At 34.0% G+C, this 23,281-nt stretch overlaps 1 protein-coding gene and 1 non-coding gene across 19 annotated transcripts in view; both read left to right on the forward strand.

Moving 5' to 3' along the window:
- Positions 1 to 23,281, forward strand: part of MPDZ (multiple PDZ domain crumbs cell polarity complex component) — a 154,593-nt gene that overhangs the window by 58,186 nt on the left and 73,126 nt on the right. For 15 of the 18 annotated variants that reach the window (XM_033122846.1, XM_033122849.1, XM_033122857.1 and 12 more), the window contains 10 exons: positions 99 to 213; positions 558 to 646; positions 10,189 to 10,372; positions 11,157 to 11,228; positions 12,505 to 12,614; positions 14,493 to 14,639; positions 15,503 to 15,667; positions 17,550 to 17,735; positions 18,836 to 19,045; positions 21,387 to 21,503. In XM_033122846.1, coding sequence (XP_032978737.1) covers positions 99 to 213; positions 558 to 646; positions 10,189 to 10,372; positions 11,157 to 11,228; positions 12,505 to 12,614; positions 14,493 to 14,639; positions 15,503 to 15,667; positions 17,550 to 17,735; positions 18,836 to 19,045; positions 21,387 to 21,503 — 1,395 coding nt within the window. The remainder of the gene's footprint in view (positions 1 to 98; positions 214 to 557; positions 647 to 10,188; positions 10,373 to 11,156; positions 11,229 to 12,504; positions 12,615 to 14,492; positions 14,640 to 15,502; positions 15,668 to 17,549; positions 17,736 to 18,835; positions 19,046 to 21,386; positions 21,504 to 23,281) is intronic. The other 3 variants (XM_033122854.1, XM_033122862.1, XM_033122850.1) reach the window with 2 other exon arrangements.
- Positions 22,446 to 22,519, forward strand: TRNAF-GAA (transfer RNA phenylalanine (anticodon GAA)). The gene has a single exon. It is a non-coding gene; the product is annotated as a tRNA-Phe (tRNA).

Genomic DNA, 23,281 nt, shown 5'->3' on the forward strand with positions numbered 1-23,281 from the left:
CCTAATTACATCTCATTATTCCTAAGTATTGTGGCTTTTTGAGCTTATTTGTTTACATATTTATTTCTCTGTGTATTTATCTATCAATTTTATTTTAGGTTGATGCTTCTACTCAAAAAAGTGAAGAAAGTGAGACGTTTGATGTAGAACTCACTAAAAATGTCCAAGGATTAGGAATTACCATTGCTGGTTACATTGGAGATAAAAAATTAGGTAGTTTTAAACATTAATATTTTTTAACTTGGCAATTACCTCTGATATCTTTGTCTTATGAAATATTGAATCAACATTATGTATTTTTAGATTGTTGGATAAACTGATGAAAAACATTTTTAAGAATAATTGAGTGTAGGCGACTCTGATACTGTATTTATCAGACAAAACTATTATTTTAGTCTCAAGCCTAAAGTTCTACTAAGTGATATTGTCTGCATGGTTTGTAGATTTATATTTATTCAAAATTTGAACTTTATATTTGGATAATGGAGGGTGGATGTTCTTTGAATGTGTTTTGTAAGTAGTAATAAAAAGTAAAAAATAACTATTTCTACTCCTAGAACCTTCAGGCATCTTTGTAAAGAGCATTACAAAGAGCAGTGCTGTTGAACATGATGGAAGAATCCAAATTGGAGACCAAATTATAGCAGTAAGTAACACATTTAATAACAGCTTTGTTATTTTTCATGGTTAAAATGCATTCTCCGACTTTACTCAGTTTTGAGAACTACAGTTAGCTCCACAGTAATTTACACTTGCTTTGGTGATTTGAGGCTGTTGTTACAATGACCAATTTTATTATTTTGTGCAAGTAAGAGCATTTGATAGAAGGTTTACTGATCTCAGTTCTAAAGGTGGGACAAAGTTCTTGAGTAATTTCTGATCTGGTTTGCAGTTGTAATGAATTTGTTACATTAATTTCATACTTACACTTGAGTTGCAGACACTCAAAAGGTAAAGACCAGATGTTATACCCTTTTGTTTATTTGAATCTGAATTTGGGATGTGTGTATTTTCTGTTTTACATTTGCAGATTCACACTGTTATTGTTGGTCCCATGACCAGGGCAACTTTTAGCTCTTAAAAACATACAGAAAAAAGAAATAGTATCCAGCCTCTCCTAATTAGATCAAACCCATCATTGCTATTGTAGTAACATTATTACGTGTTGAGCATGTGGCTATTCCAGGCAGTGTCCAAAGAATCCAACTTTCAGTTCAGTGTTTAGTGGACATGGGACTACCTAACTCTTCAGAACACAAATCTAAAAGACCCTGCACCAGGGGCTTCCTGGCCAAATAAGTTTAGGGATAACTGCAGGTGATATGGTGTCTTAGGGATTTATCATGCGCATTGAAAAATCGAAGACTGAGAAGTTCTGCAATAGAGAAACTTGTGTAACACTTTTACTTCAATGATTCCTGAACTTTTATAATCATGAGTTCTTTCTATCCTCAAACATAACGTTCTTTGGAAGATATTTTGGAGAATGCCCATTTATCTGAACATATGTTTGTTTATTCTTAATTAAGTTTCCTTTGTTCCTTTGGGGTATTAATAATAGTAAAAAAGTAGAATGTCAAGATAGATGGATCCTTGTTCCTAGCAGCATTATGCACAATAGCTAAGATGATGAAGTGACCCAAATGTCGATTGATGGATGAATGGATAAACAAAATGCGTTATATACATACGATGGAAAATTATTTTGTCTGATAAAGAAGGCAATTCTGTCACATCCTACAACATGGATGAACCTTGAGAACATTATGCTAAGTAAAATAAGCCAGTCACAAAAGGACAAGTATTGTATGATTCCCCTTATATGAGGTACCTGGAGTATCGAACTCAGAGAAAAAAAGCGGAATGGCTATTGTGAAAGGCTGCATGGAAGGGGAAATGGAGACCTGTCGTTTAAATGGATGTAGAGTTTCTGTCTTGCAAGATGAAAATGTCTAAAGATCTATTGTACAACCATGTGAATGTACTTAACAATTCTGAACTGTACATTCAAAAATGGTTAAGATGGTAAATCATGTGTTTTTGACTTTTTTTTTTTTTTTTTTTAAGTAGAGGTGTCTTTTACCTCTGCCCTTTGCTTCTACATTGTAATTTCCTGAGTCTTCTTGGGCTTAGTTCTGTAAAGCTCCTAACTACACCTCTTCATCTCTTAAAATCTACTATAAAGATCAGGTTGTGCTTGCCACCTACACTGGCTATCTCCTGGAAATGAGCTTTCCCCACTGTATCTCCTTTTTAACACATGATGAGAATTAGCTAGTTTACATTTTTCATTTTGGAAGAAACGGAAGGAGAGGAAGTAAACAGGTACAGACTGGAAATCCATATCTGATAGTGAATTAGAAATTGAAAACATAGCTAATGTACTTTTTTCCCTAAGCTGTATATTTTAATGCATTAGGAAGCTTTTTGAAAAATTGGCTTTATTGATACATAATTCACGTAATGCATGATTTGCCCATTTAAAGTGTATAATTCAGTAGTTTTTGTATATTCACAGTTGTGCATTCATTATCGCAATCAATTTTAGAACATTTTCAATACACCAAAAAGAAACCCCATGCCCTGTAGCAGTTACTCTCTAATTCCCCCATCCTCTTAACCCTAGACAATCTCTGATCTACTGTCTGTCTATAGATTTGCCTTTTCTGGACATTTCATGTAAATGGATTGATCATACATTATGTGAACATTTGTGATTGGCTTCTTTAGCTTTGCATGATGTTTTCAAGGTTCAGCCATATTGTAGCACGTATCAATTCTTCATTTCTTTTTATAGCTGAATGATATTCCATTGTATAGATATACCACATTTTATTTATCCTTTCTTCAGTTGATGGACATTAGGGTTGTTTCCACTTTTTGTCAGACAATGCTTGTATGAATATTCATATACCAGTTTTTGTGTAGATGTTTGCTTTCATTTCTCAGGTATATACTTAGGAATGAAATTGCTGAATCATATGATAACATTATGTTTAACCATTTAGCAGCTTCTTTCGCTTACAAAATTGGGTTAAAGAAACTTCCCTTGTATGATTTTTAAGAAAACCAAATGAGTAATTTATTTAAAATACTTGGTATAATACTTGACACGTAAGTGCAGTTTAGTTAATTAAGCAGATATTTATTAAGGCCCTGAAATGATTACACATTTGAAAAACTCTCACAATAACTTTCCTCCAAACTTGTAATTATTTTCATTGTTATATAAGTGGAACCTCAAATATAATTTTGCTTAGGCAAGGTCAGTGATAAAGGAAATTGTTGGGTGGAAAGTGAAGCAACCTTCTTCTGAAGTGTTCTCTTGCTCTCAGTAAAATCATGTTTCGCGTTATCATCAATGTTCTGGTTTTTAGCAACATTCCCTTTCTTCAAAGTTAGAAGCACTTCAGACTCTTAATGAACATCATGCAGTACTTTAGATCATACATTAATTTTGTGCAAAATATCACCATCTTGTGGATTTTTGAAATATTGGTAGTAAAGTTCGTCACACCAGTTGCATGTTCACAACTGCAGTATTTGCCTGTTTCTTTTTTTTTTCTTTTCTATTTTTGTTTTGGCGGCAGCTATTTTGGAGCTGTGCTTTGTTTTCATTTTGTAATTATTGAGGTGGAGAGATGATTAAGAAATTCTACTATTTTGTGAAGTATAATTTTATAACGTTAAAACTATTTTGTTGCAAGATTTCTATTTTACAAGTTGTACTGTGTGGACCTCTGGGGTTTCACTATAGACTTACAGGGGAAGGGAATAGAGCAAATGAATCCATTATTATTTTCACTTTATATATTAGTGTTACATATAGGAATAATTTGATAAAAGGACTCTATTTTTTAAAAACAAGTTGACCAAACTTGTCATTAGATAAAATCATGTACCATTCTTTTTAGATTAATATACAGTCATCCTTTCTAAAAGCAGTATTGAATTATTGATTAAAGAATTATTAAACAAGCATGTCAATATGGAAAAGTGTCAAATATTACCTTTAATAATCTGACTTTTTGCGCATATAGCTATGGCTGTGTTGGAAGAGGGCTTGACTAGCTAGATTAAGTGTACTAAGAAGGTGGGATTTTTGAGTTGTTCCAACTAGTATTTCTTTCTATAATTGTTCTTGTTAATTGTTATATCTGTACTGTGCATTGTGAGGATGTTAGATCTTTCCTTGAGATAGCACGTAGGGAATTTGCTGCCATCACACCTACTTCCACTGCACTCTTATCTGTGGTACCACTGGGTCTGAAGGCATGTCTTAATTCTCTTCCCATGATATTGAGGGACCAGAGTTGGTCTGGGCTCTGATTTAGGCTTTGGTAACCTTATCTTATGTGTACGATGGGTGTTAATTATATTGACAGAAACGGCTTGATGTTTTCATGTTTATGAATCACTTCTTCACTCTATTAATAATAATAACCAGCCACTGAGTATCTTCCTAGTACAAAGTGTCATCACTGTAATTTTCGGAAAATAGGTACCATCATTGCTATATTACAGATGAAGATACTGAGTAATCTGAACTGAAGTATGGGTCTAAAAGTCCATGATTATTCAATTATAGCAGTTTCTTCTGTGCTAGTACAATCTGTGACATTTGGGTAAGAAATGTAGTTTTAAATTTAGATCATCAAATTTTGAAAATAAAGGAAAAACAAATATTTCTTTACATATTTGAACTTTATTGCTATTATGTAGACAAAATCATACATTTGATTTTTCTTAATGAAATGGTAATTGAGCAGTAAGAATCTTTTGCAGTTGAAAACTTTCAGCCTAAGTTCTATACATTTTAGGAATTTTTATGGAACCTCAAAGTTCAGATTTTTGCAAATTTTTTTCACTACTCTCAGAGTAAATAACATGTTCATTTATTTTAATTTTTATCTTTGAGGTTTAAATAACACAAAATTTGAACATGGTTAAGTAAAAAGACCTCATAGAAACCATTATTAATGGTTTATGGTGTAAAATTTCAGAAAATATTATCTGTGTTTAAATAGGACCACAATATATTTGTTTATCATTTTTTTAAATTTTTTTATTTTACTTAAAAATATATCTGCGAGGGGGCAGCCGGTTAGCTCAGTTGGTTGGAGCGCAGTGATCTTTAACAACAAGGTTGACGGTTCTATCCCCACATGGGCCACTGTGAGCTGAGCCCTCCACAAGTAGATTGAACCAACTACTTGACTTGGAACTGATGGGTCCTGGTAAAACACACTTAAATAAATAAAACTTTTAAAAAAATACGCACGCACATATATATATGTCTATGTATATATACACACACACACGTATACATATATATATATATACACACACGTATGTTAGGTGTAGTTATATCGTCACATATAGATCTATTGTAGTATAGTTAAACAACCTTTATTTATGGGCAGTTATGTTGTTTATAGTTGTTTGCTATTACCAACAACTGTATTACATACCTCTTTATATGTCTTATGTGGACTAAGACGTAAAACATTTGATTTTGCTGTGATAGTATTATTCTGGTTTGAATTTTATGTATTTTGTCACTCAGTACTGGATTTTGTTTGCCACTGTTTTCTTAATTTGAATATTAAATATGATTAATTTTTCATTCAGCTAAAGTGTTTTTGAGTAAATTTTATAGGAAAAGAATGTGTTGGTAGATTTTCTGAACCTTCTCTTCTGTTGCCTCTGCGCACTTTAACATATTGTCTGGGTATACCAGAGACATTACACAAGATTAATTTAGGTGAGATAATCTTAAACAGCTTTTAAAATTTTGTTATCAACTGTCCTTTTTAATTTTCAATAGGGAAAGGGTCTTCCCTTTCCCCTGGAAGAAATCTTAGGCATGTCCCATGACTTACATTATTTTCAGTGAATGAAATGTCCTATGGCAAATCAAAATCACCAAACACAGCCACAAGTTAGTAATTAAAAATTTATAATCCTAAATAATAATCTAATTCAGACCCCTGGCCTAGCAGAAGTCTGCTATGAGCTAATGGCTTTCTAAGGGGTCGAGAGTGTACTCTCCAGTCTGTCTTTCCCTACCTAGCTTTTCTTTTCCTCCCTCATCTTATTGTGGTTTTTGAACCCACCAGTGTAAAAGATGAGAGAAGGAGGGATGATAAGACTTCTTGTCCTTGACTGATACTGCTATAAGATGGCTTTGTGCGGAGTGAGCTTGGCAAATATTTAAAACTGAGTATCTCTTAAGGTTCCTTTTTGGGTTCTTGGGTGAACCTAGTGGAGATACTTGACTTAACTTTCCATAACAAATGGTGGGTTTTTCATCTGACTGACTCTTTCTTCCCTTTGGCCTCTGATTTCTCAGCCATCTACTCCATAAATTCTCTTTTGGGTACCATCATTCCCTAGGGGTACTCTTGGATAGGTTTCAGAATGGCCGGGGACTGTGTTTCTCGTGTGTGGCATTCCTCTGGTCTGTTTCTCAACAAAGTCAGGTTGTGGAGCAGGTCCCATCATAACAGCAATTTTCTCTTGCTCCATAGTCAAAGCAATTAACAGCCTCTCCCTTATCCTTCTGATGGAATTATACACAATCCACTGCATCCTTTCCTGCTACAGACGACACAGCTCTTCTCACTTGAGGTCAAGGACAAAACATCTAAGGGGGCAAGATGGGGACTTAACAGCACTCTTTAAAAAAACAAACAAAACATGCTCTTAATTTTTTCCTAAGCTTAAACAACGCAGCTTTTTTATGTTCTAAATATGTACAAATTGTAGTTCTTGACCACATAGTTTAAATGTCTTCATGGTGACTCCTCGTACAACTTACCTTGGTACGGGATATAAATAATCATAGCATCTCAATCATAATTTCCATTAATATATACTGGGAGTGGAGTGCCAAAAAAAGTGTATACAAGTAGACACTTTGGTCAACATTGCTCAGGCAGTAGTTCGCCGTAATCAGAAGTGTCTGGACGCTGATGGTAACCACTTTGAGCACCTCTTGTAATTGGAGAAGTCAAACGTGACTTGTATTCATCTTTTGTTATTGGTATATATTGAGTATTACAATTTTAATAGTTTTTTCCTTTGTTAAAATGTATATACATTTTTTTGGCACCCTCTGTTAACTGAGTATAAAACTCTAGGTTCATACTTCTTTTTACCCCAAATTGTCTAGATAACCTGCTCATTCTGTTGCCTAGAGGCTGGTAGATTTTTTTTTTCTTTTGCTCTTTGAAATCAGAATTTTATCAAAATATGTCCAGGTGTTATTTTTCTTTGTTTGTTTTTGTGTGTTTTTTTCCCTCCATTTCTTTTATGGTTTTTCATGCACCTCTTTGATTTGTAGACTCAGGGAAATTTCCCTACCTCCTAATCATATCATTGATTACTTTTTTCCTCATTTATTCTCTTGCTCTTATAGTTCTTTCCACAGTTTTATTCATTTATTAGATTGACCTCTGTGTCTTAAGTCTTCTTTCTCAGATCATTTTTAATCTATGTATTCTTTTCCTCTGAAATATGGGTAAATTATAGGTTTTTGTCTTCCATTCCCTGACTTTGTTTTTTTGTAGTATTTAAAATCTTACTGACTGCCTTCACCATACCAGTGTTTTCTTTTTGACAGATATTTGTTTCTTTGTAACTATAACCCCTACTTCCATAAATGCAATGAAATGTGAATCCCTTAAAGGGAAGTTTCAGAACATCTTTTTCCCAGTTCACTGCAGAAACAATTTCATTGGAAGATGTGTGTACTGATGCTTCAGTGCACACACCTTATGGACTGAGGTATCTTATTCCATATCCTATGACCATTGGTCATTCTCAGTAAGAATTATACTTGTATAAAAAGGAGTTGAAATGGGTTCTGTTGAAGACTGTGAAAGTTTTGTCCAGATGTTTCAGGAATTGACAAAGGAGGAAGGAAGGGAAAAATTCAAATTTACTGAGTTTCAGTTGTAGATTAATAGAATAGAGAAGAAACCAGTACTAGAGCATCACAATGGGGAGTTTTGCGCCTGTGTACTGGAAGATTGTTTTCAGTGTCTGTTGTGTCGCCAGGAATGAGTTGGGGTTGTGTGTGTGCGTGCCAGTGTCTGCATAGTGCTATTTTATTACGTGCATGTAATTCTGTCTGCAGCATGCTCCCTGGTTGGTGTGGCCTCTTTGGTTTTTTTTTTTTTTTTTTTTTAAATCACTGTTAGGATCCATGTGTACCATCTAACTGCCTCCTTTAATTGAGAGTCTAGTGTTGTTTCTTACTGAAGTTTCTTTTTACAGACCAGACAAGCTATTCCCTCACATACAGAGATTCAGCTGGCCTGCCTTCAATTTGGTCATGTCCAGACTATTCCTAATAGAAGTTCCTCCAACTTAGGGACTTTTGTTCTTTCATGGTTTCCAGTTTTATTGCAGTGTTTTCTCTGTTACTGTATTTGTATTAGTCTTTCCAAAAGGGAATCAACAGGGTGGAGGTAGGAGAAAGAGGAGAGAGTTCAACACCTTTGTTCAAGTTGCCATGTACCTTAAAAGTATCATAAAAGATTTAAGTAACTTGCAAAGTATAAAATTATCACCTAGATTAGAGGTGTCTAGGTGTTTTATTGATTATCCCCATCAGTAAAAAAGGATTTACTCCCTTTTTTCCTCTTCTTTTCTCCTCTTTATATATTTATATATGATTTGTTGTTTTATATATGTACTATATGTTTTTTCATATATGATTAATCTGTACATTATGTGTCTATATAAAACAAATGATATTTTAAAAATGTTAATTAAAATTTTTATTGCATTCTTCCAGAAACCTCTGCAGTAAGGGTACTTCTTGGAGACCACTGACCCAGGTCTTATTGTGATTCTCATTTATTTAGTGAATAGTTGAGTGCCTGATATGGCGAACACTGCGCTTAGAAAAGCATGGCACTTACCACGGATATTTTATAGCCATTTCACAATTCAAAAGGAATATCCATGACTTTGAATTTCAACATTAAATTTATCATTCCACGTTTTCAAGCTATTTTCAATGTGATTTTATGAATTTTTAAAAATAAGGTGTTATACTCTGTATTTATTCTGAAAGGTAATTTTCTTTAGACATAAATCTTTGGTATGTGAGCCATTGGTTCTCTATTCCCATATGAGGTGAATATCTACTATGCAGTGTTTTGGTGACACTTGGAGACTGTCCTCTTAGAGGATGCAGTCATCAACCAAACAATAACATAATCTAAAATTAAATTTTGATGAGTGCTGTGAAGGAGAAGTGGTAAAGGAGGGCTTTGATCATAGTCAGGGACATCAAGGTAGCTTCACTGTTGAAGTAACTATTGAACTGAGATTTAAAGCAATTAGAAGTGTTTTCTAAGTGAACAGATGAGAAAAGTGATGGGCTGGAGTAGGCTGTCCAGAGAATCTAGACTGAGGGAACAACACTTGCAGAGACCTGATGGCGGAAGGGAACATGGCAGGACAGAGGAACGGAAATGAGCCCTCTGGTATGGAAGTAGGCAGCGGCATGCAGGATGAGGCTGGTGAGGGCATTGCCACAGGTCATTCTAAGCCATGTGGAGAATTTGGAGCATTGTCCTAAGGAGTGGTCTTTGGAAGGCAGCTTTGGGGTGATAAGATCTTATCTGTGCTTTGGAAAGATCATAGGCGCATCTTCAAATGTTTTGTTATCTGTGAGCTAAAGGAAAATCACATATATTTTTTTTGAAGAAGCGAAGAAATAAAAGGAGACAGTTTTGTCATCTCCCTTTTTTTAAAGCTAGTATAAATATGGTTTTAGAATATGTCAGTACTCTCAGTGACCACTTTTGTCACTGTCTTCTATACCTTTATATCCTGCGTAGTACTGGTTTCCAAACTTGACTGTTCATCAGGTTCACCTGAGGCATATAAAATAATATTTTAAAAGGTATGGAAGCATGGATCACACTCTAGAACTCTTGGCTCTTAATGTCTAGAAATGAGACCCCATAATCATAAGCAAAACAAATAAAATCTTCCTGAGTGATTCTAATGCATCTCAGCTAGTACTGGTTCCCAACAGGTGTGAGCCCATTCCCCAATGAGGGGGATACTCATCCCCCAGTCTTTTCATACTAAGAAGTAGTGAACACACATTTGGTGAATTGGTAATACAAATATCCATTTATTTTTAACATGCCTTGTTCTTATCAGGTAGATGGCACAAACCTTCAGGGTTTTACCAATCAACAAGCAGTAGAGGTGTTACGACACACTGGGCAGACTGTACACCTGACACTAATGAGGAGAGGAACGAAGCAGGATGCTGAGCTCGTGTCGAGGGAGCCTCTCACAAAAGAGGCGGTTTTGGCTCCTGTGAATGCTCCCATCAGCAAAGGTAATGCCAGGTCATCTGGTTCTCAGTTATACCCGTACATCATTTCAGTATTTTTCTAATTCTGAAGTCACTGAAAGAATTGTTTTTAGTCTTCACTATTTACTATGAACCAAGTAAAAAGGAAATTTAATGAAGTTGGGATTAACTGGAACAAACAGTGTGTCCCTTAACTATAGAATGGGCTGCTGAATAAAGCAGATTTCTTCCTATTCTATTTATTCAGTCACCATTTCTGAGCTGGAAACGTGCAGTCATTTACCTTTCTGTCCTTGCCTTACTTTTTGAATGTCATTATGTTTTCTCTTTGCGGGAAATCTGTCTTGCCCAGATTATGTATATGAGCCCCATTGTGTTTCTGACTCCCCAGCCTTTCCTTGAAAGAAGCAACTTTAATCCCACATTTAGAAATGTCATTCATAACCTGCTTGTACGTGAGTACCTCTGAAAATTACTGAAATCCCCATGTAGCTCACCGGTGTAAAGGTTTATTGGTAGAAGTCAGGCTGTTTCATTTCTCCAATTCTGGCGTTTATGCCATAAACTACTTATTACAGTACTAGGAGACAGGTAGGCAAATCAAAGAAGAAATGTATTACTTCTTTATCCCATGAATAGCAGAGCGTTCCTTTAAGAACATACGCTTATTGAAGAGTTTACCTAAATATACAAGCTCTCATTTAGGGGTCCAGATAAATAATAATAAAATAAATAATAAATAAGGGTTTGAAAAATTTTCATGCTTAATTATATTAGATATAACTATTGAAATATATTTTTCTTTAAGAAAATTATGATAAAGATGAAGATTCTTTATCTTTGAGGAGAAACACCAGCATATTACCAATTGAAGAAGAAGGTAAAGACCTGGAGCCAGATTATTTTGTTCTTTATAAACTGTTTTAGAGAAATGATTTTTATGAGTGTGATTATGCCTCTATGGACATATTATAAATTACAAAAAGAAAATATTTTAAAAAAGGGATATTTGTAAATCCTTATTTGTATATATGATTAATTGCACTAGTAGATTAAAATAGTTCATTTAGAGCAGGCATATTTTCTTTCTGAATCAGTCTTTTCTTTCCTCTACATGTTTTTAACCAGAACCCTTTAGGAATCAATCAGTTATGTAAATTCAATCCCCTTATTTCTGTATGGGCAACCTATGAGGTGTGAGCAAACAATACAGTGAATGTTTAAATAAAAAAATTACGGTGAAAGACACGTTGCATATCAAATCTGCAAAATAGGTCTGGAGTAAAATCTCATTCATTCCATTAATAAGGAGGCAGCTAGTAAGAAACCTGAATTTTGGAACATTCTTTAAAATTTAAAATTCGAATGCTAAAAGGTATATTCAAAAGTTGATTTAGAGTAATGACTCGTAGAGATTTTTTGAAAGAGAAAACTTCATGAGTAAGAACTATGATGAAATATGGAAATCTTTGAATATGACTTAAAAATTCTTTTCAACCAGTTTCTTACTTTAACTAAGTATTTTGATTCAATATTGTTTACATAATTTGTTTAGTGACTTTTATGGGTTTTTTTATTTTCCTTTGCCAATTAGTGCAATTCCAATTATGCGGTTTTACTTTAAAGTATAGTCTCAGTTTTTCATTGTTTCTTATTTTTATTTATATTTTCTTGTTGCACATGGAGTTCCATATATTATCTATTAATTTCTTTTGTTTGCTTGTTTGTTTTTGCTAAGGTGTAGCATGGTCCTTTACTCTGTAGAACCAATTGAAAACGAAAGAAAAAAATTGACATAGAAGGCAGCATGGCTTTTTAGTATAGAGTCACCAAAGGACCACCAAAAGAAACCTGGAGCGATTTGGAGTCCTCATTCTTTCAAATAAAAGTTAGATAATATATGGATACTTCAATGGGACTATAGTTAAGTCTTAAAGGAGATCTCTTGAAAGAGAATAGTGTTGGAACATGTAGATGACAGGGTTCTAAATTAAGTTATTAAAATATGTGGAGAAATAAGAGCAACTCTTATATTGGGAGAAGAGTCAGACTTGGTATGACAGACAGTTTCTGATCACAGTGCGCCTGGTACAGAATTTTAAGATGCAGATAGTTTTTGTAGTTTGTCACTAACTTAATTGTGTTGACTATTTCAGGGTATCCGTTACTGTCAGCTGAGACAGAAGAAATAGAAGATACACAACAACAGGAAACTGCCTTGCAGACAAAGTGGCAGAGGATTATGGGAATTAACTATGAAATAGTGGTAGGTTAGCTTCTTCTTCCTAACTTCCTAACTCTAAAAAGAGATTTAACATAGGTGACACACATTATCAATCTTTAGATGTATACCATCAAATTTCAGGGATTTTAAAAGGAAAAATGTAATACTAGGTTAGGTAGACTTTCTCATATAATATTGAAGTAACTCTAAATTAGAAGAGATAAAAGACAACAGATGTCACATAATAACTTTGTGCCAAGCAATATTCTTAGTGTTTCTTCAATCCTCATGGCAATGATCTTTTTTTAAAAAAAAACCACTCATGATGGTTAACAGTTCAAAAAGTAAGTACAGCTGTTATTACCATTTTAAATCGAGTCAAGAAAAAATACAGTAAGGTCTAGTTTAACTGTGGTTAATTTAACATAAAAAGAAAGTTGAGATATTCCTTCTCTGGGGTAGGCTGGCATGCATTCCTGAAGAGGTGCTTCCTCAGGTGGCAATTGACCAGTGAAGGGAGACTGACTAGCCTCTTTGTTGCAGAGGTCAGACCTGAGACTGACTGTCCTTTGTCCACATCGTCTCTTGCGGGCACTCCCAGTAATCTATCAAGGGCAGAAGTGTGCTGTACATAAGAACTAAGTATTTATTGACCCTCATCAAACCAAAGTAAATAAGACTGACTTTAAATTGTTTATGTTATTAATACAGCGTAAATGTAATCATAGGAGGAGTAGTGAAGTAAAGAAGAGGATTGAGGGACATTATTAGTGGAGACCTGGAGGACTATTCAGAGGAAGTGATATCTAAAATGGGTTTTCAGGAGTACAAAGGATTTCATCCAGCATGAGATTACAAAGTTAGATAGATGATGTAGCGTCTGGTAATAGCCCTGTACATATTATCATTAAGATTTGAAAGAGAACTTTTTAAATTAAACAGTGTTTTTCACAGTCTCTCTATACCAGTCTCCTTAACTGTAAAATAAGAGGATGAGTTAGAGCAGGGGTGTCCAAACTGCGGCCCACGGGCCAACTGTGGCCTGCAATCTATTGTTAATTGGCCCACAGCAAATTCCAAAAATATATTTAGTTGACTTAAATAAACCAGGTGAGGCAATACGTACTTCACCTCGAGTGAGTGGCCCGGCTGTTTGTGTATTTTACCGCATATGGCGCTTGGTGAAAAACGCTGAAAAAAGTTTGGACACCTCTGAGTTAGAGCATCTTTCATATACCTTCTGATTTTAATATTATAGTGATTGGATTCTTTGTAAAAAGGGGTGATTTCCTAACATGCTTCATTGTTTAGTGTAACAGTAGGAAATCGGAAGTTCATACTCCTGTTCGAGCTTTGATTCACTTTTTTTTTTTTTTAATTCACTTTTAAAGACAGTGTTGTCCCTTAGTCCTGCATAAGGTCAGGAGTGTGGGCTCTAGGTTCAGACTGCTTAGGTTCCAAGCTCTCTTCTTGCTGTGTAACTTTGGTTAAGGTCACCTCTCTGACCCTCAGTTTCCTGACTTGTGGAAAAAGGATAGAAATTATGCCTGTTTACGAGAAGCAAATGAGATCATTGGTGTAAAGGGGTTAGCATAGTCCCTGGCACATAGTAAGTGCCAAGTGTTCATCTTTTCTGTACTGTTGTTGGAACTCAGGTGTTTGGTTTTATCAGTGGTAGTTTTGACTGCTTTCCATCTGTTATTAACATCTGTAGGCATGGTAAAGTACCTTGAGTGCTTTCAATTGGCGGCTTCCTTTTGGTTTGTGTTGCTTCATGAAACCAATCGATATCAGTACTCTTTTAGGTTTGTGAAGCTTTTTGGAGAAAGTTGACCTTTCTGAATGAACACAAAATATATAGATGAGATGAAAAAAGCAAATGAAAGAATATTAGAATTGCAATGGTTTTTCTCCTTTCAGGTGGCGCACGTGAGCAAGTTCAGTGAGAACAGTGGGTTGGGGATAAGTCTGGAAGCAACAGTGGGACATCATTTTATTCGATCTGTTCTGCCTGAAGGTCCTGTAGGACACAGTGGGAAGCTTTTCAGTGGAGATGAGCTATTGGAAGTAAGGAACTATGCTATTCTACCTTACCTTAAATAAATTACTTAAAAGGCTGCAGGAGGCTTAATATGATGCTTAAGTAAATTCTTATTTTAAATTTCCCCTCTAAAGCATACTACAAAGAGAGAGATCTACAAATAAAAATCTACCCAAAGCAGAAATTTTGATTCTGTATGTACATTGTACATTGATTTTCAGACCTAATTCCATCCTTTTATTCTTTTAGGTCCCGAGTACTATAAAAACTTGTTTAAGGCCTTTTAAAGATGTATTCAAGGTTTAGAATAGGTAATTCGTGTACATGTTTCAAAATCACAATGTGAATACAAAGCTCTATAGTAACAAAGCCTTTTTCCTGTTCCAATCCATCCAGTTTCCAATCACCCTTCATTAGATAACTACTATTACATTTGTTTCTGTGCAGTCTTCTGGATATTTTTAATGCATAAGTAAGAAATTGAATATATTATTTTTCCCCACTTTTAGAAACATGATAGCATATAATATGTGCAATTTTCATGTTGATTTTTTTCACTTAATGATATGTCAATTTTTAAAATAATTTTTTTTTTCATCCTTGGGGAATGTTTTTATTAAGTCTCCTTTTCTAAACTACTACACTGGCAGATCAAACATGTATGAGCGCTAATGATTTTCCTGTAAGTGCTTCAGAAGGTCCAAAAGTCTCTAACAAGACTCTAAACTTGCTTGTAAATTGTTTTACATAGTACTGCTACAAGTCCAACTATAGTTCTGAGCACAGCAGAACTATGACTATAATATTTATATTTATTTAATGACAGATTGTTTTCAAAAGAATATGTTATGAAATGTTCTTTCCTGGACAATTTATCTTTTTTCCACAGGTAAATGGCATCACTTTGCTTGGGGAAAATCACCAAGATGTGGTGAATATTTTAAAAGAACTGCCTATAGAAGTGACCATGGTGTGCTGTCGTCGGACTGTGCCACCCACCACCCAGTCAGAATTGGATAGTCTAGACTTATGTGATACTGAACTGACAGAAAAGGTATCGCATATGTGGATATATTCGGACTAATATTGTAATCTTCAGACTAATTATAATAATACTAATATATTCAGACCGATCTGAATATATAATAGAAAGGCTAAATGGAGTCTCAATTTTTTAAGCCTTTTTTTCTTATTTGGTGTTTGATTTCCTCACATAGCCCATAGCTTATAGGATAGACCCTGGAGTCAGACAGACCTGAGTTTGAATCAGGCTTGGCACTTACCAGCTCTGTAACTTCATCTTTCTGAATCTCAGTTTTCTCCTCTGTAAAATGTAAGTTATATTGTTTATCTTAGAGAATTGCTCTGTAGGTTAAATAAGGTTATGTAACGATATTAGATATTATTGCACACTATGTGCTTACATGATTTATTCATAGTATTTCCATGAAGTCAACACTCACATTGTCCCATTTACAGAAAATTGAAGTATGTAAATAGTGAGTTTATGATACATATGTGGGGAAAGATACTTTTATATAACCCCTGGCACACAGTGAATGGCTAAAAAAAGTATGGACGCATCATTTCTGTGTGTATAGGTCTTATTTGCACACTGTTTATACTTTTAAAATATGAGAAATTTGAGCTCATACTACATGTCAGATCATACTCTGTGACATTCAGAAACTCCCATTTTCTTGTTTGCTTATTTCCATTCAGTTCAAAATGTCAAGAAATGGCGTTAATTGGCTTTTCTGAGGACTCAGAATAGGTATCTGAAGTTAAGATTTGGACTGTGCATAATTTACAATATAGTCAAATCTCATTTAAGATATAATGAGAGAAAAAAATTTATAATGAGAGAGATGATACTAGGATTTGATTTACATTATACTGAATCAGTAAAATGGAATCATTCTGAAAATTTTGAACAATAAAGTATATTGTTTAATATTCATATGGGTGATTAGAATAAGGTAGAATAAGAAATATAATTCCAAATTGTGTAGTACCATATGTGTTTTTATGTGATGTAAATGGGGTTATTACGATAAAGCAGATGAACAGATTTGCATCCATGATCCTGGGTTGTACAATTATTGATTAAAAGCAAATATAGTATACAAACTAGAATTTCATCATCAGAAATACATCTTTCCTAAATTTCATGTGTTTATACAGATTGACAAAACTGAATTAATTTAGATTCACTTTATTTTTACTATGGAAACTAACATTTTGAACCTCTGTTTCGGTGCCAGATGCTTTATAAATGTTATCTCATTTAATCCTCAGAAGTCCAGGAGATGGGTAACTATGAAACCCAGGTTAAGGATATTGCTCCAAGCAACACAGATGAGAAATCCTAGAGGCAGGTTTCAAGCCCAGACCAATCTGAATTCAAATCTTATCCTGCTACTGTGCTCATTAATTTATTAATGAAAAAATCTTGTGCATAAGTCACAGCAGTTTAGAACCCTTGTTTGCATAGAATACAGAACTTTTACGTGTATAAGCTATTTGTTCTTGAATTGTTCTTATTTATCATAGGACAAGTATTTTCTTTAAATATCAAAATAGCTTTACCTTTTTTTTTTTTCTGACTACAGAGGTGATTCAGACACTGATAATAAAAGTGAAAATCACCCATAATCAATCGTACTGCTGAGATGTATCTGTTGTATATTTTTATAGGAGATCTTTGAATCATGTATTTTTAATACCTGTTACAAGATGGGTATTTCTTCTTCTTTAATAACTTTCCATGATTACAACCTTATTTCCTAAAGGTCTCCTGATAATCTACTATTACTCTCGTTGGAGGGTATTTTGTTCTGGACAGATGCTGGAATCTCCCTTTTCTTTATAGTGTTGGTGTATGTAACTGCTAACCTAGAGCCTCTGAAATAAGAGCTCTCCTGTTTGTTATCCAGCCTCATGTAGATCTGGGCGAGTTCATCGGGTCCTCAGAGACGGAGGAGCCTGTGCTGGCGATGACTGATGGGGGTCAGAATTCAAAGAAGGTTCAGGGGCCTTTGGCTATGTGGGAAGCTGACATTCAGCACATCGAGCTGGAGAAAGGGAGCAAAGGACTTGGTTTTAGCATTTTAGATTATCAGGTAAATATAGCCTCCTTGGAATAGCTTTTTTAAAAAAAGATGATATAAAGGTATATTGTTGATAGCAGATAAAAATCAATTATTTTAGAGTCATTAAAGACCTTTTCTTGTTTTCAAAATCTTTCAAAATAGTAATTTATATAACTCATGATTATCATAAAATATTTAATATTGAATTAATTGAGCTCTTTTATATGTCACCTCTTGGGAATTGCAGAATATCTTTTAGGATTTTAATAGAAATATAGTTTTTTGGACATTTAAGGAGTTTGCCTAAATTAGTTTTATTTCCATTCACTTAACTGATAGTTCATATTTTAATGGTATAATAAGACAGAATGTATTTCTTTTGTCTGAAGTGAATGATAGATTTATAACTGGATATATTATAAATTCTGGTATTCCTATCATTTGACTAAATTTCCGAATCAGCTTAAATTGGTCAAATGTGACCTGCGTCCTTACCTTGCGTTGTGTTCTATGCTGCGAGGAAATGCCGCATCCTGTCTGATAGAGCACAGCTGTTGCTCCTCATTAATTAATACTGAATCAGAACCCCATCTCTGGTGACTCCCTGGCTTGTGTTCTTCACAGAGCCTGATTCTGGAGCCTTCTGCTAACATCAAGGTTTCTGTGTATTCTACACTGCATCACCAAATAATATATGGCCTCTTTTATATTTCCATATTTCAAAAGACAGGCCCTGCCTTCAGTATACTCACATCTACTGATGTTACATACAACTCAACAATTGCTGATGTTAATTCATATGACTAAAAAAATAATTCATACATTTGACATCTAGCCTCAGATGGTAGTTATAAAATTTGACAATTCATAAAAAATCAAAATTATGATTTAAAAGTTACCTGTACAGTTTGAAAGTTTCACTCAAGAATGATGTCAAGTGAGGGTGCCGTGTTTAGGGTGAACTCTTTCTAAAACTCCTCTAAAATGCTGATAACTCATTAGAAGCATTTATGAGAAATTTTTAAAGACACTTGAAACAATTATCCATTACAATTCAGGGTGGACAAATTGTGAAAACATTTTTCTGTATAAGAAGGAGCTGACTTCTCTTTCCTGTTCTGTTCTGTCAGGATCCAATTGATCCAGCAAGCACAGTGATCATAATTCGTTCTTTGGTGCCTGGCGGTGTTGCTGAAAAGGATGGGCGACTTCTTCCTGGAGACCGACTCATGTTTGTCAATGATGTTAACTTGGAAAACAGCAGTCTTGAAGAAGCTGTACAGGCACTGAAGGGTGCACCCTCAGGAACTGTGAAAATAGGAGTTGCCAAGCCTTTACCTGTAAGAATTTTAATTTCATGGATCTTTTTTTATATTTGCAAACAAAATGGCTTGTGTAGGTTTCCTTTCAGCATCATGTGTTTTTATGATTGAATCATGGCTGTTGGTACTTTTCATCAGCACGGTTATTGGCTCCCTGAGCGTGAAGATCTAATTTTGAGTAGTATTTCTAAAAGCGTAAAGGAAAGAAAACAAGTTCAGAAATAAATTTATATCCTAATTTTTTGTGGTTCACTATTGATCTTTTTTATTCAATAATAAGGTTATGATGGTACAGAATCAAATATTTTCAAAGAAATATACCTTAAAATATCTAGACTAATACAGTGGAGTATTAGAGAAATTAATAGCATTAACAGCTAACAGTGGAATCTTTAATTAGGAGGAAATAAAGTAGAATCTCTGTCAGAGTGGCTAAGGTCCTGCATTCTGCTGATTTCAACACATTTGTCTAATTACTGCAAAGCAAGAAATTGAACTTTCCAAAGTGGGTTCATCAGCTTGTGGCTCTCCTCCTGGGAAGGAATAGCCCTCATGTCATTAATTACTGCAATATTAAAAATAACTCATGACCTCCTATATAATGTTAATATGTTTAGTAGGCATAGTGATTGCAGCATAGTACATTATCACTGAATTACAGTGGAATATTTCAGATATTCTCACTATTTGTGAGTTTTTTTCAGCATGTAAATATATTTTTACATGAAAAGGCAAATATATACCTTCTCTTAAGAAAATACCAACACATAGATATATTGCATAAACATCAGATACAAATTGGTGGATTTTGTGAATTTGTTCAAATAGTAAGCTTTGTTAATATATTTAAAATGTTAATTAAATTTTTCATGCTCCACATTTTACTTCACAGAGAATTGATGATCTATGAAAATATATTTATGAAAAGAGGAAAAAAGGGAGAGAGGGAGGAAAGAAGAAAGAATATGTTAATCCAACCTTAAATCAAATCAGGATTATAGGAATCAGAACAAAAGATCAATACAAAGGGGAACGTAAGAATGAAGATGGGCTGTTATGGAACTTTGCATGTATATTAAGATTCCCCATACATGTGGTTCTGGTCTTTCTGTTAGACAAAGAAAAGTGGCAAACATGACTCAATACACGTTTTTTTACTGCCCTTGAAGAGAAACTGTACCAGTTATTCAGAAAAGACGTTTTTTCTTTCTATTTCCAAAATACTTTTCTTTCATGAGAATATTTGCTATTTCAAATTCAATATGCATTGCAATACTATGATAACTGTCTTTTACATAAAGTGAGGTTTGCTAACTATTAAACACATATGTGTGGAAAAAGAAGAGAAACAGTTATTCCCTAAAATACTTCTGCATGTATTGATGATACAGGGTGATGTAGGCAAGACATTTATCTAAATACCGTGTTTTCCCGAAAATAAGACCTAGCTGGACCATCAGCTGTAATGCGTCTTTTGGAGCAAAAATTAATATAAGATATTAATATTATATTGTGTAATATAAGACTGAGTCTTATATAATATAATTAATATAATATAATGTAATGTATATAATACCTGGTCTTATTTTAATATAAAACCAGGTGTAATATAAGACCGGCTCTTATATTAATTTTTGCCCCAAAAGACGCATTAGAGCTGATGGTCCAGCTAAGTCTTATTTTCAGAGAAACACGGTATTTTAGCCTATTTTATCTGAGGCTAACTAACATTTTAGAATAAAAATCTTAAGTTTGCTGTCAGTGTGATCAAGGTTGCAGTATAATAGCTCAGGACTGCAATTTAAGTAGATTGCGTACATGTAGATTTTTTTTTTAAAGTTATGCTAAATTGAGACTTCATTGTAGGGTTTACTAATATTCCTTGTCAAGTAAATTACATTCTTTAAAGGAATATCTAGTAATGGATGACAGAGACGTTGATCCTTTTTAATGTTTTGTTTTTCTGCAACTTCTATGTCTTAACGCCCCAAAATTGCCTTGTTTCTATACTAAGAACTCATTGTTTAGCCAGAATATTTGGCAGATTAAAAGTTACGAGATTACTATCATATAAAAAAATTGATTTTGATAATCTTTTATTCTCATCTAACAGATGATGTTGGTATTGAAATAAATATCCTCATTGTATCTTAGCATATACAAATGTTAAATATGAACTTTTATTATATTTTATGCTCATCATTCTGTATTAAAATCATATGGTATCATTTGAAAACTTTCCTATTTTGTCCTCGCCTCCTTTTTTTGTCCCCTCTCCCCTCTTTTTTTGTCTCTCTCTTCTGTTTTCTTTCCCGTTTCATGATCTCTTCCTCAACACTGAGCTTCATTCTCCCTGCAGCTTTCACCAGAAGAAGGTTATGTTTCTGCTAAGGAGGATTCCTTTCTCTACCCCCCACAGTCCTGCGAGGAGGAAGGGCTGTCTGACAAAGCCCTCTTCAGGGCTGACTTGGCTCTGGTTAGTGGCCATGACTTATCAAGCTTTCTTGCAAAAATCTTGTGTGTCTTATTTTTGCCTTTCAAAATATTCTAAAGTCTTACTATATTCTTTGTTCATTATGTTTTGGAAAAACTAAACATTTTCTCATCAATTCCAATAGTTCTCGTAATTCAAAATGGGCAGAAAAGCAAATATATGTGGAAACTATTTGTTGGATTTGTGGGGAAAATTCATTTAGCAAGGCATCATGGCAACATGTAGAATTAATATTTACATCAGACCAACACTTTGTTGGAGCGCTTATTTGCTCTAATGTCATACTTGGGATATCTAGACATTCTTTAACTGCTTTGAGTATTTAACCATAAATCAGCATTTTGGCTCCCTTTTAATGAGTTAACAGGTCTCCATGGGCATTATGATGACATTATGTTAACTTTTCAAAACGAGACAGTTTAGAAAGTTATGAATTACATAAAGTACTATGCTATAAATGTGTTAAATAATACCGTGCCATAGAAAAATTTTTTGAAATGTTGTAGGACACAAATATATCATTGTCTCTGAAAATGCCCCAAGAAACAATTTTCTTCTACAGTTTACATGGCTTCCTTGAATCTTCTTTACTGAATGCCTGTCAAAAAGATCAGTCCCTCTCTCTGTGAGTTCAGCACCTATGGTAGTAGGTTTCCTGGGTCTTCTCCCTAACTAGCTATATAATCTTGTATTGGTCACTCAACTTTTCTGGGCCCTGGTGCTTTTATCTCTACAATAATTTGATGAATTGATTATTATCTATTTTAAGATTCTAAGGCATCGGTGAAAGTTATACAAATTGTTTTGAGATATTTTTCTTTAATGTTACTTAAAACAAATATTTTTTCTAGTGTAATCTATAACCCAAGTCTTAATTAATACCTATCTAAATAGCACATGTTAAAAATGTTTACTATTGGGTGTGGCCAGTTAGCTCAGTTGGTTAGAGGATGGTGCTGAAAACACCAAGGTTGTTGGTTCGATCCCTGCATGGGCCACTGTAAGCTGCACCTTCCTTTATAATTATATATATTTACTATTTATAATATTGTACATAATGTACATTTGTAAAGGGTAGACTTCCACGTAGATACTCACTAGTGAATTTGAGTATGTATTGAAAAGATATTATTAGCAAGAGGTTCATTTTGAAATGGCCCATCAGTATTCTTACCATGTTTTTGTAAGAATGTGTCCTGGTATCATGTTATATTGTTTGTAACTACTCCAGGCTAAATATGTACATTGAAAATCACAAAGAAATAGAACATATGAGATTTTGCCATTAAAACAGAAAACACTGGTAATACTGGAGAAGGGTAATATTTATGTCAGTTCTACCTATTCTAAGGTGTAACAGTAAGTGAATTTTAAAAAGAGCTTCCAGCTTATCATGTCTTGATTCTTTCACTTGGTTCTACCACAGAAGATAGTAATAGGATTTTTAGATAATATATAATGAAATTCTCTATATAAGTTTTCCAATAGTAGCAGTTTATAACTTAAAGCTCACTATAGCTAGATTATAATTAGGTCCCTTGCTTTATTAGTATAATTTCAGCATGAAATGACAGATTTTCTTTTTGATTTCTGGTGATCAACTTCAAATTACAGATCTGTAACTTGCATTGTTTTAAAATCTAGTTAAAGATAATTTAAACAAAATATATTGTCTTAGTGAGCTTTACAAATAGATAGTTGATTGGCTAGTTGGCCTATTGAATACGTTTATTTTAGTTGAATAGGAAAAGTGATGACCT

Source organism: Rhinolophus ferrumequinum, chromosome 12 (assembly GCF_004115265.2).
Source record: "Rhinolophus ferrumequinum isolate MPI-CBG mRhiFer1 chromosome 12, mRhiFer1_v1.p, whole genome shotgun sequence".
In the NCBI taxonomy this organism is placed as follows: domain Eukaryota; kingdom Metazoa; phylum Chordata; class Mammalia; order Chiroptera; family Rhinolophidae; genus Rhinolophus; species Rhinolophus ferrumequinum.